The 17819-nt window shown below is 45.4% G+C and overlaps 1 protein-coding gene across 3 annotated transcripts; it reads right to left on the bottom strand.

Moving 5' to 3' along the window:
- Positions 1–1077: 1077 nt before the first annotated feature.
- Positions 1078–16520, bottom strand: LOC116951419 (heme oxygenase 2). 3 transcript variants are annotated; one of them, XM_032969987.2, is made up of 7 exons: positions 16388–16520; positions 11808–11933; positions 9099–9210; positions 8564–8757; positions 7286–7583; positions 5935–6052; positions 1078–4303 (listed from the first exon to the last, which is right to left on the bottom strand). In XM_032969987.2, the coding sequence occupies exons 2-7, from the start codon at positions 11912–11914 to the stop codon at positions 4173–4175; spliced, it is 960 nt and encodes a 319-aa protein (XP_032825878.2). In that variant the 5' UTR covers positions 11915–11933; positions 16388–16520; the 3' UTR covers positions 1078–4172. The 3 variants fall into 3 exon arrangements, with proteins under 3 accessions (XP_032825878.2, XP_032825879.2, XP_032825877.2); XM_032969988.2 differs by having other exon boundaries at positions 16337–16475; XM_032969986.2 differs by having other exon boundaries at positions 16291–16458.
- Positions 16521–17819: the final 1299 nt, after the last annotated feature.

The following is a 17819-nucleotide window of genomic DNA, read 5'->3' as shown; positions in this document are numbered from 1 at the left end:
CCTTATCTTCAATCTGCTCATGATCCAAGATACATTTGCCAGGGTTCTCACGTGAACCCATAAACGAGACCTTGATACACAATTCCAAAGAGTTTACAATGATCATGAGAACGAAACCATTGTCAATTTAGATGCCATGGAAAGCAAGCCTCTTAAGAATATTTGTTTACCATTGTCAATCTACTACACGTGGCCCAATGGTTAACTTACTATTTGTCCAATGTGACCCCCATTAAAGATGGTTGATATCCATGACGTGTTTTCACACTGCTCATGTTGTCCCATTATCTGCACTTTGTAGTTAGTTTGTTCTTTCCCCCACACCTCCGATTAGTACGGTTGGCTATCAACGTTGGGAAATAAGTTTAATATACATGATTCCAACCGCACCTCCGATGAGCACGGTTGGCTACGTACGGTGCAAAAGAAGTTTAACATATGCACATCATATTCTTGGTTATTTCGGTAAAGTCACGTAGAAGGGCAACAATAAAATAATAAAAATATAAAACAATAATATTCTCACGATGTTTTGACTGCAACACAAGTAATCATCATCAGGTGTGAAAACCACAGCAAGAAAATAGATGGACTCGTCCATCTGAACAAACTGTCAAATCGCTCTCCGTGGTGCTAACGTTAAAAATAACCGCCACTTTTTTCAAATTTCCTTGCTGTGGTTTTCACACCTGATGATGATTGCTTGTGTTGCAGTCAAAACGTCGTGAGAATTTTATTGTTTTATATTTTTATTATTTTATTGTTTCCCTTCTACGTGACTTTACCGAAAGAACCAAGAATATGAATCCCTGCAGTCACGAAAGCTTTAACTCAAAATATGTACATCATTTAATGCGGTGTTTCCCCCCCCCCCTCTCTTTCCTTTGATTATCGCATGAGGAATAATCCAGCTGACCCCTCTTAGGATGCGTCCAGCACACGCCTCCTTCCTTCTCGGCCATTCCTAAGAGTAGACATTCTCTCTCCCAGCACATCTTCGTTATTCCTACCACACCAGGGTAAGGTGGTAGCGTGGTGGTTTGTACACCGCTAAAAAAACATTCTTTAAACATAAAACATGGTTGTAGTCATTTTATTTTCCAGCTATGTCAAATCCAAACCTAACTTTACAAGAATTTCAACGTCTTCACACTGTTACAGTATATGTCCAGTACAGTAATGAAGATACAGTTAATGGATTCACACTGGCGATTGTCGATTTTCATGACTATGGCATATACAGCGAGGGAAAAAGTATTTTATCCCCTGCTGATTTGTACGTTTGCCCACTGACAAAGAAATTATCAGTCTATAATTTTGATAGGTTTATTTGAACAGTGAGAGACAGAATAACAAAAAAATCCAGAAAAACGCATGTCAAAATTGTTATAAATTGATTTGTATTTTAATGAGGGAAATAAGTATTTGACCCCCTCTCAATCAGAAAGATTTCTGGCTCCCAGGTGTCTTTTATACAGGTAACGAGCTGAGATTAGGAGCACACTCTTAAAGGGAGTATACAGGTAACGAGCTGAGATTAGGAGCACACTCTTAAAGGGAGTGCTCCTAATCTCAGCTTGTTACCTGTATAAAAGACACCTGTCCATAGAAGCAATCAATCAATCAGATTCCAAACTATTCACCATGGCCAAGACCAAAGAGCTCTCCAAGGATGTCAGGGGCAAGATTGTAGACCTACACAAGGCTGGAATGGGCTACAAGACCATTGCCAAGCAGCTTGGTGAGAAGGTGACAACAGTTGGTGCGATTATTCGCAAATGGAAGAAACACAAAAGAAATGTCAATCTCCCTCGGCCTGGGGCTCCATGCAAGATCTCACCTTGTGGAGTTGCAATGATCATGAGAACGGTGAGGAATCAGCCCAGAACTACACGGGAAGATCTTGTCAATCTCAAGGCAGCTGGGACCAGTCACCAAGAAAACAATTGGTAACACACTACGCCGTGAAGGACTGAAATCCTGCAGCGCCCGCAAGGTCCCCCTGCTCAAGAAAGCACATATACATGCCCGTCTGAAGTTTGCCAATGAACATCTGAATGATTCAGAGGACAACTGGGTGAAAGTGTTGTGGTCAGATGAGACCAACATGGAGCTCTTTGGCATCAACTCAACTCGCCGTGTTTGGAGGAGGAGGAATGCTGCCTATGACCCCAAGAACACCATCCCCATCGTCAAACATGGAGGTGGAAACATTATGCTTTGGGGGTGTTTTTCTGCTAAGGGGACAGGACAACTTCACCGCATCAAAGGGACGATGGACAGGGCCATGTACCGTCAAATCTAGGGTGAAAACCTCCTTCCCTCAGCCAGGGCATTGAAAATGGGTCGTGGATGGGTATTCCAGCATGACAATTACCCAAAACGCACGGCCAAGGCAAAAAAGGAGTGGCTGAAGATGAAGCACATTAAGGTCCTGGAATGGCCTAGCCAGTCTCCAGACCTTAATCCCATGGAAAATCTGTGGAGGGAGCTGAAGGTACGAGTTGCCAAACGTCAGCCTCGAAACCTTAATGATTTGGAGAAGATCTGCAAAGAGGAGTGGGACAAAATCCCTCCTGAGATGTGTGCAAACCTGGTGGCCAACTACAAGAAACGTCTGACCTCTGTGATTGCCAATAAGGGTTTTGCCACCAAGTACTAAGTCATGTTTTGCAGAGGGGTCAAATACTTATTTCCCTCATTAAAATGCAAATCAATTTATACAATTTTTGACATGCGTTTTTCTGGATTTTGTTGTTGTTATTCTGTCTGTCGCTGTTCAAATAAACCTACCATTAAAACTATAGATTGATAATTTCTTTGTCAGTGGGCAAACGTACAAAATCAGCAGGGGATCAAATACTTTTTTCCCTCACTGTAGGTGATATTGCAGCAGATAAGCCAAAATGTGAATCTGTCGCCAATTGCAATTAACGTATTAAGTGAAACGCACTTTAATTTACCGCAATTCGATAGCAAGAAAAGGAAAAATTCCACACGTATTAAGGTGTTGCGTAACTGACCACTATCACTTTGTTATACACTTAACGTTACCTGGATAGTTTCACAAAGGCTGTGCAAAAAGCAACTAACGAAACATGTTCAACTCGACCTTGGTTTTTAACATCAATGTTATTTTAAATGAGGAAAAATGTACGTAGAATTCTTAGGGCTTTTAAAGCATAATTCAAACAAAAACTTAAGAGCTGAACTGTAGGTTCATGTGATGATACATTGGACAGTCACTGCACAACATCAACTCAAATTCTTTGACACTGGTACAGCTGTGCAGTGGTCAGCGTTTTCCGCTGCATGCTATTCGACGTGCAGTCAAGAAACGTGCATAAATACATTTCTGTAGACCCGGTTTCCATTGGGCCTATAATCACCACAAACGGCTTTTCTGTTGTAAAATGTACATTTCTATGACATTGGTGTAAATTACTTTCAGAAATAACATGTGTACACAATGGACTACTCTCACAGGTTGTCAGTTAATATTCACTTCACAACAGACCACTCACTCCCAAAGTGTCTTCCCTCTGTGCCTCAATGGTAAAAGTGGTAACTACGAGGTCGATTGAAGCTGACAAAGACATGAAGGCCAATGTAAATGCTTGTTTCATTTTAAACTGAAATACCACCTAAGCTGGTGGACTAAGGAATAACACTAACTCATTATGCCTGCCACGAAAAACAATCAGAGCAACAAACCATAAATAATGTATACAATTCAGAACGCCACTGAAGATTTTTAATATTATTTCACAATGAGTTTTTAGTAATGGAATGAAAAACTTGCTTTGACCGCAAAACAAGCTCAATAGTTTTACATTCAGAACACTAACATATGGTCATATACGACACGTATATTATAACGGGTTTTTTTTTATTTCCCAATTATTATTTGGTTGAAGATGCAGCAGGCAAAAACTCTGAATCCCTCCATAATATTTCAACATTTCACAAATAGTGCAACTGGATTGAAACAAAAGCCCAATAGAACATAAATTAACAATCGTTCTACGTGAAGAAGTCATGAACACCTCAACCAATGTGGGGAGGGGTAGCGGTAAATGTAAATATATATTTTAACAGTAATCCTCAGTTTGCCTGCTCATAGAACTGCCAGTCTCACCGCATTTAAGCAAGGAATTGCCGGGCTGGGGACGCTAATTCCAGAAAAGTGCGACCACGACAGCCAGCGCCACAGCACAAACAGCCAGCACAGACAGCATAGCTGGGGATCGCAGTTGGGCCACCGCGGTGTGGAACGGGCAGGCGGCGCCAGCGCTGATGACATCTGCAACAACAACATTTAAGACAGGGGGGGGCAGAGTGTCTTAAATTAAGACAGTAACAGAAAAGAGACTCGGCAACATACGTGCAACGCTTTAACTACGCGCAGAACGAACGGAACGTTCACCCAATTCTCCCCGAACAACCACATAGACACCGGTCAAAGGCTCTTAAGCCTCAACAGGTTCCAGAATGCAGCAGTGATTTGATGGGGCAAAGCGTTTTCCACACTACCAGACCAAGTTCCTAGGCAATAAAAGCACAGCGGCTAAGCAAAAAAAAACAGTCATACATTAAAGCTAGATTATGTACTTTGGCTAATGTAAATAAGCAGCACCCACCATGATCATCAAATTTGCAACAATAAACTGATTGATGTGTATCTTTAAAATGTACACACCATCAATGTTCAGGCTTACACAGGCCCAGAGACTAGCATCATTTTTGAGTAATACACATTTATTTCTGGTATGAACACAACTGGGATTTTTTTATTTGATTGAAGACTCCTACATTTTACCGGAGGGTCTATACATTAATAAAATTGATTCCAGTTGCTCGGTTCTTGGCCAGACAAATCAACGCTCTGGCAATGCAACTTACATTGCATGCATATCACACTGTTAACTTTTCATAAGCACACATGTGTTTTATCATCACATCGAAGACCACAATCAATGGAAATGCAAGGAACAAGAAGAAAACTGACGAAGCGGCCTTTCACATCAACACTTTCACAAGTGGCATTCTGTAATTAGGTGCCCACATAAATAACTGCTTCCAGTAATTAATTAAAGCCACTTTTTTGTATTTACGTTGAATACTAATGGGTATCTCTGATTCGTAATTAATTTGCTTCATGACATTAATGTGAGTGGCAAGGAAGAGTGAAATAAATGCAGTGTTATGGTTTATAAGAACCAGCACCACAACAGCATTATCCTAATGACCCATTTCCTTAAACAGACGGAACCAAGAGTGGTCTCACAGAGTGGGGAGAACAATATAAACGTTTGTACAAATAGCCAGACTTCTTTCGTACGTAGCCAACCGTGCTAACCGAAGGATAAAATAAGTAGTGTGGAGATATAAAATAATAATCTAATTGACCACCTCGGAAATATATTTTATGCCAAATTATACAAACCCAAATGTATCGATAGGCATTTTTTTATTATTTAATACTGGTAGGAACCTCCTGGTTACACCAGCCCACAGGGGATTATTGTGTCCGTCCGTCCATCGTGCATTCAAAAATGGGAGGGGTGGGGCTGGGTGGAGAGGGGAGGGTGGGGAGGGGCTGGGTGGGGAGGGAGGGGCTGGGTGGAGAGGGTGGGGAGGGTGGGGAGGGGCTGGGTGGGGAGGGTGGGGAGGGGGTGGGAGGGGTGGGGCTGGGTGGGGAGGGTGGGGCTGGGTGGGGGGTGGGAGGGGTGGGGCTGGGTGGGGAAGGGCTGGTCACCCCGTGGTGCCCTTATAAAACTCAATGTTTAACCTACTCACGACGGCTTGTGCCCGCCCTCACAGTCGGGCATATTTGCGGAATACACCACGTGGTGGTGCCGCCGTTGACCCTGGCCATTGACCGAGCAACCCAACGTTCCTACCAGCTCCCTCCGCAGGAATGTGTTTATTTACCTTGGGCGGCATAGTAGGGGCATTTCCGCCGGTCTCCAGTGCCGTCGTGCACCGACATTCCAGAATCCGAAGCCTCCTCTTGGACCGTCTCACCAATCCGTTCCAACTCGTCAAACACCTGCAATGACACAACGTAAAAAATACCGCTTGGTATACATCATTAACACATTCCTGTGGAGGGGGCTGGTAGGAAATGTTGAAGTAATTATGAACGGATTTTTAAGCCAAACTTGTTAGGGTCGTGCGCAGAAGAAAGCAAAATGAAAAGTGAGCAGAATTATAAAACGACGTCAGAAAGTTGCAGTGTAAAAGAGGTCGCACCAGAAAGTGCAGTGTATAATCCCCTGCCTCCTGTGAACTAATCCCGGTGGGGCTTCCAGTCCACTACGTTTCCTACCAGTATTACACCAGTAATTTGGGGAGTTATTTTCTCACCAAATATATCCTCCACTGTGCCGTCACCATCAAAGCGCTGGATGAGCAGCCAGCAACCGAATTACCTGGGTTCAAACCCACACGCTTGCACTCTATGCAGTTTTGAAATCTCATTTGTCAACAACGTACAAACCCTACTCTTTAATATCCGTGTAGTGGGTTCCGGAGACACTTCGGATAGGTAACTAACTTAATTACAATACAGCACTCCAACAGTCCTCCTCATACACTGTTACAGCCCTAGGGAGACAGCCTACTCCTAGTGTGCCGTGACACTGGCAACGCTCTCTGGTCCTCCACTATAATTACCCTAGGGGAGGCTACCCCTGACCCAACCCAGCCAAGGTGCGGGTCTAGACTCTGGCTTCCTCGGCCCCGCGCCCTCACAAGGGCGCGGGGCCGGGAGTCCCAGAGTCCCACCACTGGCCCGCGTAGCGGGTCGAGGGGGTCCAGGGTCCTATCTAGCTGCTGGTCTTCGGCTTCGGTCTTCAACTGGTCCCAGATCGGCTGGGGAGGTCCCCTTTTATGCCCCTTGCCCATTGAGGGGTGGGGCTGCGAGGGATCCTAGACCCCCCCCGCAGCCCCCCCCCCCCCCCCCATTGGGGGCGCCAAGAGGCTTAGTTGTCTGGGGATCCTGAGCCCTCCAGCAACACCCAGCAGCCCCTCTCCTCTTGGGCTGGTGCTGCAGCTCCTCACCTGACGGTACGAGGTACCACCGTTCCATCCATGGTGCTACATTTTAAACCCACACGATTGCATTCTATGCAGTTTTGCAATCTCATTTGTCACCAACGTACAAACCAAGTCTTTAACATCTGCATACACACAGACGAGACCGAGTGAACGAGTAGACATCCTTCCGTATGGACAAAACGTGACAAATTACATTCTCCACTCTCGATGTCCACGCCCTTACCTCGATGTTAAAATGGAAAGCTCTGTTGGCCTCGCTCACAATGCGCTCCTCTCCCTTGGCGTCCAGCTCCAGGCTGTTCATGCGCGAGCGGTACAGCTGCTTGAACTTGCCGGCGTTGGTGACGTTGTCGAAGGTGTAGAACTCGAGGCCCTCGCCGCTGGCGGGCAGGTGCAGGGCACGCTGTGCCACCTTCTTGAGGACCTGGCCGCCCGAGAGGTCGCCCATGTAGCGCGTGTAGGCGTGGGCCACCAGCAGCTCCGGCTCGTGCTCCCCGATCCACCGGATGCGCTCCACGTACCTGCGAGAATGTTACTGAAATGCGCTCGGGGTGTAATAATTTAACCCTTGCCCGTTCCGATGACGTACGTGTACATCGTAAAAACGAAACCGGAAAGAAAAAAAAACCGGAATTAAATAACTAAAGTAAAATAAGTAAAATAACTATATCGGTGCCGAGGCTGCCACAAGGCCACGCGGGAGGGCGTGTGGCACATTTTAACACCAGCTATCATAGAGTGCGGTCGTGTCGCTGCAGTTCTCTGCGGTGAATACAATGTCTTGAAAAACAATGGCGCTACACCTCTCTCACAATGTTTATGAGGGTAATGCGTTCATTTTAGTAGCATTGTATTTAGTCATTTTTACAAGAGTTTCGGCAATTTGCGTTATTCACAGGCCAGTGTGGCATGGACAAACATACATGTACATTACTCTGCACAAATGTAGAACGGACATCAATGTGCGTGCATTGTGCTAAACACAAATTAATTAACTTGTGACTGAGATGAGCGAGTGCGTTTTAAATGAGTGGTTGCTCGCCAAAGGTGTGCGAAAGTCCAATTCAGCCCTCATAACGGCATTGTTCCCCTAGACTAGTTTCACTATAGACACATGACTATGCATGACTGCAGTTCCTTTTAATTATGAAGTGGTGGTATTCCTATACCGTTTATTCTGACATTTTCCACAATTATTTCCAAAACTGTCTATAGCTTTAACAAAAAAAAGACATGCAATATAACTGGTATTGACCAAACATCCCAATGTTGAAAAATTACCTGCAAATTACTCAATTGGGATTCCACGTACCGACGTTCCTGCCGACTGCAAAATAAAAACTTGGCAGGACCCTCATGAAAGAGAGTCTAGAGCCTCTTTGAGGCTTTGTCCGGGTAAACGAGCGGCGAAAACTGAGTAAGTAAAGCAATATTGTGATCACAGGAAACATATTAAGCGCATATGTACGCAGGTAAAGCGACGTGATCAAAGCCCAAGTACTTCTGAGCGGCGTCGGAGCAGACGATCTCCTCCCGCCACCGTGCGCCGTAGAAGAATTGCAGATCCTTCTCCAGCGCGGCCTTGCGGTGCAGTTCTGCCGGGAAGTAGAGCGGAGCGAACACGGGGTTGTCCTTGTTCCTGTCCATCTCCTCCTCCAGCGCCGTGTACACATGGTACAGCGCCACCGTCGCCAGCTGCATCATCCCCCGCGCCGACGCCACAGCCCCCCCCCCCACCAGCAGCACAAGCAGCGGGTTCACAGACAGGACGCGAGCCAGAGTTAGACGTAACAAAACAGAGATGGAGGGACATCAACAAAACAAAAAAACCTAACTCACTAATGTGTAACGTAGGCGAGGGTGTCCGATTCAAACGATACGGAGACATTGGACAACGGAAACAGTGAGCGGGTGGGAGCAGCAGGGGAGAAAGGGTCCTCTCGCGCAGGAGGGATGAATGGGAGATGAGAGAGGACAATGACAGCCTTGGTTTGAAGCAGCAAGCCAGAATATTAAAAAATTGGGAATAGGTTTGCCTTGAAGAGCTGTTTCTTGATTCTGCCCTTGAGGAACTCCTTCACAAAGTGCGTGTTCTCTGCCTTCTCATGAGATTTCTTGGTGCCCTCCATCAACTTCTCTGACAGCTCACTGCAGAACAGCACATTAAACAGGATGAACGGCCAAGGTAATAATGCACATTTCATACAATCAATCACAAGTTAAATTACAAAAATCGCCAAACAATTTGCGTTGTGAAACATGTTCGTAATTTAGTTTTATTATAATGTACAGCCTATGGTTCTCGGACAAGTTTTCGTTTTTTTGCATAATTTTTATTTCACCACGAGTTGAAATAAATCCATTGAGATGCAATAATCACTGCCTATTATGCAAGGGTGATGTTTATTACCATCAAGGACAGAAGTTTTGTATATGTAAGCGTCTTACCTCAGTCTACCTACTGCTGGTGAAATTCCTTGTATTAGAAACATAAATCATGTTGCCTCACTCGTAAAATTAAGCGACCCTCAAGGCCAGTGGTACCATATGAAAACCACACTTGCCGCCGTAACTATAGGGGATGCAATGAATATGCTACTCTTTCAATTTAGGTCATATGCCGGCTATTTTATATCCATTAAAATACAACTGCATGGATGCATAAAAAACAAACACGGACATTGAATTGTAAGTGTAAAAACACTTGAAACCATCACATTGTGACCTGCTGTACTTGTGACGTTCAACCTCGGTCTACATCGGGAGGGACACGTGCGCTTCGAGGCTCATGGTCAGAATGCACTCTGGGAGGGAGACGTGAGGTGGGAGAGGGCAGCGAGGTAGTTGAGAGAGGGAACCGAGTTCGGTGAAGGAGGCAAGCGAGCAAAAAGAGGGCGGAAAGATTGGTGTGGAAGGCCGGAGGAGCGAAGCAAACATAGGCAGCGATGGACTGGAACCATAAAAAAAAATCGGCCCAGCCATTTGTAAAGACAGCAGCCCAAATTGCCATGCGATCTCATTGGGCCCATTTGGGGCTGGGTCCAAAAAACAAACGGGGCCAGTGAGGAAGACTCTTTGGGGCTGCCGAATATGGGCACTTAATGCCAACTGAGAGTGTAAATAAGCAATGAACCGTACACCGTAGGTATGAATAAATTGTTGCTCTCAGCTCCCTTATGTTTGGTGTGGCCACCGTGAGCTTACTGACACTTACTTACTCCTCTTCGCTCCCTGTGGAGCATGAGGCTGCAACAAGCCCATGCCATGCCGGACGGTCTTTAGCGGCTTTCTCTGCTTCACCCCAAGACAGGCCCCCATGGCCATTAGACCGTGAGCTTAAGGATCAATGTTGATTGGTAAATGTATGGAATTATCACACCCCTGATATTAAGAGTATCTTGCATATTTTGGTCACATTTAGGAGAACCTATGTAGGTCCAAATTGCATTGAACGTTGTGTAATTAAAGGAGACACCACACTCACTTATGCTGGCCTTTCAGTAGAGGGCCTCATAAGCGTAAGGTGTTCAAATGTCTACATTCAAGATTAAAATGATATGGGCTGTTACGCCTCCTACAGGCATTACATGCAGACAACAGATCACCCGTTTCTAAAATAACCAATGCGTAATTTGCATTCAGGTAGTACATGTAACTTCTGGAAAGGTTATACAGTAGTAGACTCTCGATTATCTGCACTAATGACGGGGAGGATGGCCTCGAACAATTCAAGATCGCGAATCCAAAAATATACATTTTCCGCGGATCTCTATGCCAAAAACCACTAATATCGGTATTAATGATGTTTAAGTTTCTCTGCCATCGCACAGTTTCGTAAATTAAAACTCACAAAATAAATGATTGGTTAAATCAGTGAAAGTGAAGCACAACTGACGATTTTTGATCGTTCCTCTTTCGATTTAGAACGAAGACTAACGATCGACCGATGCGTGTGCTCAGGGATAACACTTTCCTGCTCCCGTGCAGAAGACACGGCCCACTAAGTGCTCAGCAGCAGCAGCGCCACGCCAATACAAATCAATTAAACGCCGCCCACTGTTGTAAAGATATGCAACGACTGTACACTGTAGAGGTGATCACGCGGATTTGGGATTAACCGGACCACATATTCGGTTTAATTTGGGCTTAACAGAAAATCCATGATGCCTTGAATAAAGGTGTCAGTTTTTGTGCCAGTTAAAAGGGTAAAACCTATTCCTATATGTTGTTACTGGAAAAGGAGGTTTCATAATGTAAATGCTCACCCCGAGCCCTCAATACTCTGATAGTGCGCTGTTTTTGAGTTGTACGCCTTTTGGCGTTTTCTGGTCCAACACCAATGGAGACTAGGCTCTAAGAAAAGCCGTCTCGGGTGTCGACCAATCAAATTCAAGGACAGTGCATATTATTATCAGAGTTGTCTTTTTTGTTTGCATTTTGACTGCTTGTGTTGTGGTTATTGCAAACATGATACCTTGAATAAAGGTGTCAGTTTTTGTGCCAGTTAAAAGGGTAAAACCTATTCCTAGAAAATCCATGAGTTATTAATTAATGTCAAAATCTCAGTTCCACGGTTAATCCGCAAATCGGATAAACCGCATTCGAATAAACGAAAGTCTACTGTATTTGGCTGGTCTCGATCAAAATAACCCATGACCCCCTCAATAACAAGCTGGGAATATGACACTGTACAGCATTATGAGCAATGCCTATTAATAACGATGTACTGGGCACAAAACGCATACCTGGGAGATAAAGGTTCCTCATGCTCCTCATCCACAACAACAGAGCCGTTCACCTTCTTGGAACCAGCCTCCTCCACGGTCACTTCTCCGCCTTCTTTGTCAGCCATCACACGTCTGGAATAAGACCTACACACAGAAAAGCACAAACTTTGCTTTACAGAGCTCTAAAATCGTATACGAGGTGAAGGGTATTTATATTTATATCACACAGATCCCGAGGCAAAGCCATGTTTTGAAAGCTGCTGCCTCAGAATGCCCCCGCACGATGGTAATAATGGGACAACAATGGCCAAGACCCGCAGAGAATGTTGACATCTCATTCCAGACCCAAACATTGCGCCTCCTGGCTTTTTTCACATTCCTCCTCGAATACGCTGGCGTATCCATCGATCACGTCAGAGCTTTAACAGGCCGATGCGCAACATCCCCTTCATGAACGGAAAATGTTTTAGACGAGCCACAGTGACCACGCAACTCAAACTATGGACCATGCAGGAAAATCACTGTTAGTCTGCACTCCTGCGAAGGTGAAATAAGACAAAAATACACTAACGCTCTGCTGAAGCCCGCTAGTGGCTAGCAGACCTCAACATTACCATTTAGGCTATCCACATATACAAACACAACAGACAATTTCAACCGAGAAGATGGATTCTGGCTTAGCAATCATTGGAAGGATTTGATAAACATTTTCGGGTCTTAATTAATTGTTCACGCTTACGGTGGCTTTCAGACAGCATACATTATTTTTTTCGTCTCCCCCCTCCTCTTTTTTCCGAACATAGATAGACTCGTCCATCTAGACAAACTGTCAAATCGCTATCCGTGGTGCTAACGTTTTAAAATAAATAAATACAAACCACCACTTCTTTCAAATGTTCTTGCCGCTGGTTTTCACACCTGATGATGACTGCTTGTGTTGCAATCGAAACGTCGTAAGAATTTTATTATTTGTATATTTTATTATTTTGTTTCCCTTCAATGTGACTTTACCGAAAGAACCAAGAATATGAATCACTGCAGTCACGAAAGCTTTAAATAAAAATACCATTTAGCTCCTGGAAATACTGTATTGCCATAGAAGGGGAATTGGGGAACTGTGTGAGCAGAGACGAGAAAAAACCCAAATGTAAACTAAAGAGCAACAACGTACAAAATGTGTTCACAAGCAGAGAGCTCTGAGCCTGCTGTACACACGCTTCTTTCAAAAAGCTACTCAGCATAAAACATCCACACGTTCATTTAAACAAAAACAAAACCGCACAACATGCAATGCGTGCACATACAAAGCGGCTAACAACAAAACCGAACTCAAGTACTAATAGTGAGATAACAATGCATATAATTCTTATCAAATTTTAAAATCCATAATAGGTACACTCATTCATGGGATTGGCCAGATATCACAATGCAGCATCCCTCCTGAAAATCTAATTTTTAAACTCAGTGAGAATTTCGTTTATAAACAAGGGGCATTCTTATTTATTATTATGTAACAAGTTGTACACCTGATAGCTTTACACTGATGAACCATTTGTGTACAAAGTGTACAAACAAATTGTAACACGGGACAATGTCTACGATCCAAAAATGCATATTAACATTTGGTGCGCTGCATTATATCAACGAGTACAATTCCCGGCAAGTGATATCTGAACCATCACGGGCCCCACTTTTCACCATTCCTTCCTGACCAGCATGCTGAAGTATGGTCAGTCCCACCCCCCCCTCCTCCCATTACCAACACAGATGGGCAGACCTACATTCAGCAGTGGATTTATCTGCTGTAAATGATTGTTTATTTGAAGGTGGTTACTGCGGGAGTCATAAGTATGTTCTAACTTACTTCCAACTTTCATAACCGCAATGGCGAATTATGACAGCCTTCTCCGGACGTAGAGGCTACACATCACGTTCTCCATGTGACCATCTTGAATCCACATGTCACCAACATTCATGCATAAAGCAATTGCAAGTTGTCATCCCTTGCACAAAAACGTGTCCATGCTTGCAATTCACGCACTGTACTTCTTAACACTGCGCTGCATACGCCATCCTACGGCACCAGTGTACACTTCCTTGATTATATTCAAATGTTTGCACTCCTAAGCTTAAAGTCAATTAATCTTAATTATCTTCAGATGATTAGTTGCCCTTTGAATGAGGGCTTCCCGACGCAGTGCGGGTTCATTGGCCATACTTCCCCACGCTGGTCAGTGCGAATTGAAGGCAGGGGAGCACATACGTGGGCACACTGAAGTAAAATTTCAATGAATATGCTGCACTGCTTTTATGCAGCCCACAATGTAGTCTGACAGCAACCTATAAACAAAGTTATTATTTTTGAAATAATAGCTCTGTTTATTAGGGTCAATGCTTGGTAATGTTGCCACACTGCCTTCTGCTGCCCACAACGTAACCCACATGCATACAGTACTGTACAGTACTCCAAATAATCAATGCATTATATAGATATGTAGACCAATATACTTCACTGTAGTTAAAAAAACAATATTGGTTCAACGATTCGCCCCCTCGCGATTCAATCAATTATCGATTTAACACAACGGTGAATGTAGCGGCATCTAGCGGTCGCGTGGTGGTCCCTGTACTAAAGCCTGGTTCTCAATCATTAAAAAAAAGTATGTTCACAAATACATCGAGGGTTTGATGAAACAAAGCCAAGTTGTACTCACGTGCCCGTGCTTAATTAGCGTTTCCGATTATTTATCTTCTGAAAAGATCTGGCCATGTCTCGCACACCCAGAGAGGGCATCTCGCACACCCAGTTGGGTGCGTGCACCACAGGTTTAAGAACCGCTGCATTAACGAGCTCAAGTTTCAGTTTGCTTTACCGGGTGACAACTCAAAGGAGACCAGCATAAAGAATCTCGTTCGTGAGTGGGGACCTGGGAGACAAATTACGAGCGACGAATCCTTCGCGTGCCGTTTCTACGCGCGTGTCGCGACCTTAACAATCGACGGCGATCGACATTGATCCATTGAATAACACTTCGTATCGCGTACGCTCTCAACGCTTAAGATTCTGCTCGTACATTTGGTAATGGTATTGCTCCGCAACGACGCTCATGAACGTCATTTATCGCAGAAATGTTGCTTTTGAACTAGCACCTACCCACCCCCCCTATCCTTTTGTGCCTTTAACATCTGGGCAGTTCACCGGCATTGGTTCATGCGAGGCCTGACCCTGCTGATCAGAACATTGATCGTCGAAACCGACCCCCCAGACGTTTTGCTTGTGCTGCTCAATCAACGCTGAATTGATCGCGCTCGCAGGAGGAAGGCATGCCGTGGGGGCCTATATTATTGTCCGCTCATCTTATTTCACTGTTTGCGTATTCTCCACCACGAAGCTCACTGGTACGTTTGCAAGTCTTTCAGCACCGGCAACGTGGAGCAAGCGCGTTGTGGGCGAGACACACTAGAAACAGCAACAACTGCATATAACAATTGGTTTGACCCTTTGTGGCAATAAAGCAAGTGTTAGGATGTTTTAAAAAAAAAAACCCCAACAGAAACCTTTTTCAAGGAATCATGTCCGCATTAACCACACATACTTGTGGTGAATGTGCAAACAAAAACATGTTCTGGTAGTATGTGGTGATGCATTGTCTTTGTAACTGATTGGTCCACACCAGAGACAGCTTTCTTTTAGAGCCTAGTTAGACGCCGAAAGACGAACAGCACAAAGACAATGTCACTATCAGGACATCGAGAGCTCGGGGTGAGCAGCTACAATTTGGGACCTTTCTTGCCAGAATCAAAATATAACTATTGCCAATGTTTCACCCTTTCTAGCAATAAAACAGGTGTTAAGAAGTTAAAACACCAAACTGAAACCTTTTGTCTGCATTCACCACACATACTTGTGGTGAACATGCACAACAACAAAAAAACATGCTCTGGTATTCATCTTTCTTCTTGGTTCTTTCGGTGAAAAAAATAAAAATCATGATCTGGCAATGTCTGTGCATTCTCTCTGAAACTGATTGGTCCACGGACAGAGACAACTTTCTTGAGAGCCTTGTCTCAAACAGCGTTAGATCAGAGGACGCCGAGACGCGAACAGCACAAAGACAATGCCACTATCAGGAACATTGAGAGCTCGGGGTAAACAGCTACATCATCATGGGACCTCTATTGGCTTGCCAGTATCAAAATAAATGTGTCAACAAAGGGAGGGCCCGTGTATATGTTTTGATATTCCGGCAAGGGAGGGCCCATTGAATTAAGAACTGCGCGGGCGGTGCGGCGCGTCCGCGAGGCACAAACAACGTCCGAGAAACGCCGCACACAGTCACGGTCGGGGCAATGAGACCGCCCCACAACGGGGAAAGCAAAAAAAGACAACAGGCGACGTTTCGGGCAGTCGACCTTCTTTGATGCGCGCAAGCCCCGGGTTCGCAGCAGCAACAACAACAATAACGGCACAACACCACCACGGCAGAGAAAGGCAAATTACCGTCGTTCGAGAGGAGTGGAAATGTTTGACGGATTGTGATAAACACCAAATAATAATGACGATGGTGATGATGACGATGCTTGAAAGCCAAACGCACCACACCGTGACGCTGCGACTCTTCAAGACCTCACACACGCTGGGCGCCCCGGAGCCTGAATAGCCGCTCTGGGGGAGGGCCCCGGAGCCTGAATAGTCCACTCTGGGGCAGGGCCCCGGAGCCTGAATAGCCCACTCTGGGGCAGGGCCCCGGAGCCTGAATAGCCACTCTGGGGGAGGGCCCGGAGCCTGAATAGCCACTCTGGGGGAGGGCCCGGAGCCTGAATAGCAACTCTGGGGGAGGGCCCGGAGCCTGAATAGTCGCTCTGGGGGAGGGCCCGGAGCCTGAATAGAAACTCTGGGGGAGGGCCCGGAGCCTGAATAGTCACTCTGGGGGAGGACCCGAAGCCTGAATAGCAACTCTGGGGGCGGGCCCGGGGCCTGAATAGTCACTCTGGGGGAGGGCCCGGAGCCTGAATAGTCACTCTGGGGGAGGGCCCGGAGCCTGAATAGCCGCTCTGGGTTTCAGTTTCATTTATTTGGTATAGCCCTGTGAGCCATTCGGCTCTTGAATCGGGTGCAAAAGACTAAAATATGAACAAGAAAAACATCTTAACAGCAAAATATTCCTAGGTGGAGGCGCCCCGGAGCCGGAAGAGCAACTCTGGGGGGAGGCGCCCCGGAGTTTGAATAGCCGCTCTGGGTGGAGGGGCCCCGGAGCCTGAATAGCAACTCTGGGGGGAGGCGCCCCGGAGCCTGAATAGCGCAGAGCGGCTCGATCCGAGCCAGTTTGCGCACTTAAAGCGAGCGGACACGGCCTGTCCGTCAACAAGGCACTCAACTCACCGTGTGTGTTTATAAGAATGTGTGTCCTTACAAAAAGGAAAACTACCAGTGAAATAATAGGCTTACGTTTTCGTGCAATGGGCCTGTAATGGCAACGCAACATGAATGTATGTGGCCATTTCGGTATTTCAGAATATGTATTTATACTGGAGGAATCCGATGAGCTATAAAGCTCTTTTTCACAGATGCCCAGTAGGGGTGGGTAAGAACGTTACAACAACAAACAGGAGCTAAACACGATAGCGATGCAAAGTACAAGAAAGGTGAACAAATCACCCAAACACATACAAATACATCAATCACTAAACCATCCCCATCCTACCAGGCAAAGCCCACTGAGGCATTAACTGATTTTATCAGAAGTGACCTGGCCACAAATGATAGCTCAGTCAAAGTGGACCATCATTTGGACATTTAAAGCACCAACATAATCTCAATGCTTATATCTAAATCACTGACCAACGCCGCAGTACCATCCAATAACCGGTGGCAAGATGTTAACACATCCTCGACCGGTATACGTGGAGGTTGTGGGTTCGATCCCGACCCTGACGCCAGCTGTATGTTGGGAGTTTGCGGTGTCTCTCTCTCTCTGTGTAGTCGCGTGGATTTTTCTCCGAGTCCTCAGGGTTTCCCCTCCACATTTA

The sequence above is a fragment of the Petromyzon marinus genome, chromosome 43 (assembly GCF_048934315.1).
Source record: "Petromyzon marinus isolate PM22_M1 ecotype Great Lakes invasive population chromosome 43, UKy_Petmar_22M1.pri1.0, whole genome shotgun sequence".
In the NCBI taxonomy this organism is placed as follows: Eukaryota; Metazoa; Chordata; class Hyperoartia; order Petromyzontiformes; family Petromyzontidae; genus Petromyzon; species Petromyzon marinus.
The sequence above is the reverse complement of the archived record's forward strand: the minus strand, read 5'-3'. Positions and strand labels throughout refer to the sequence as shown.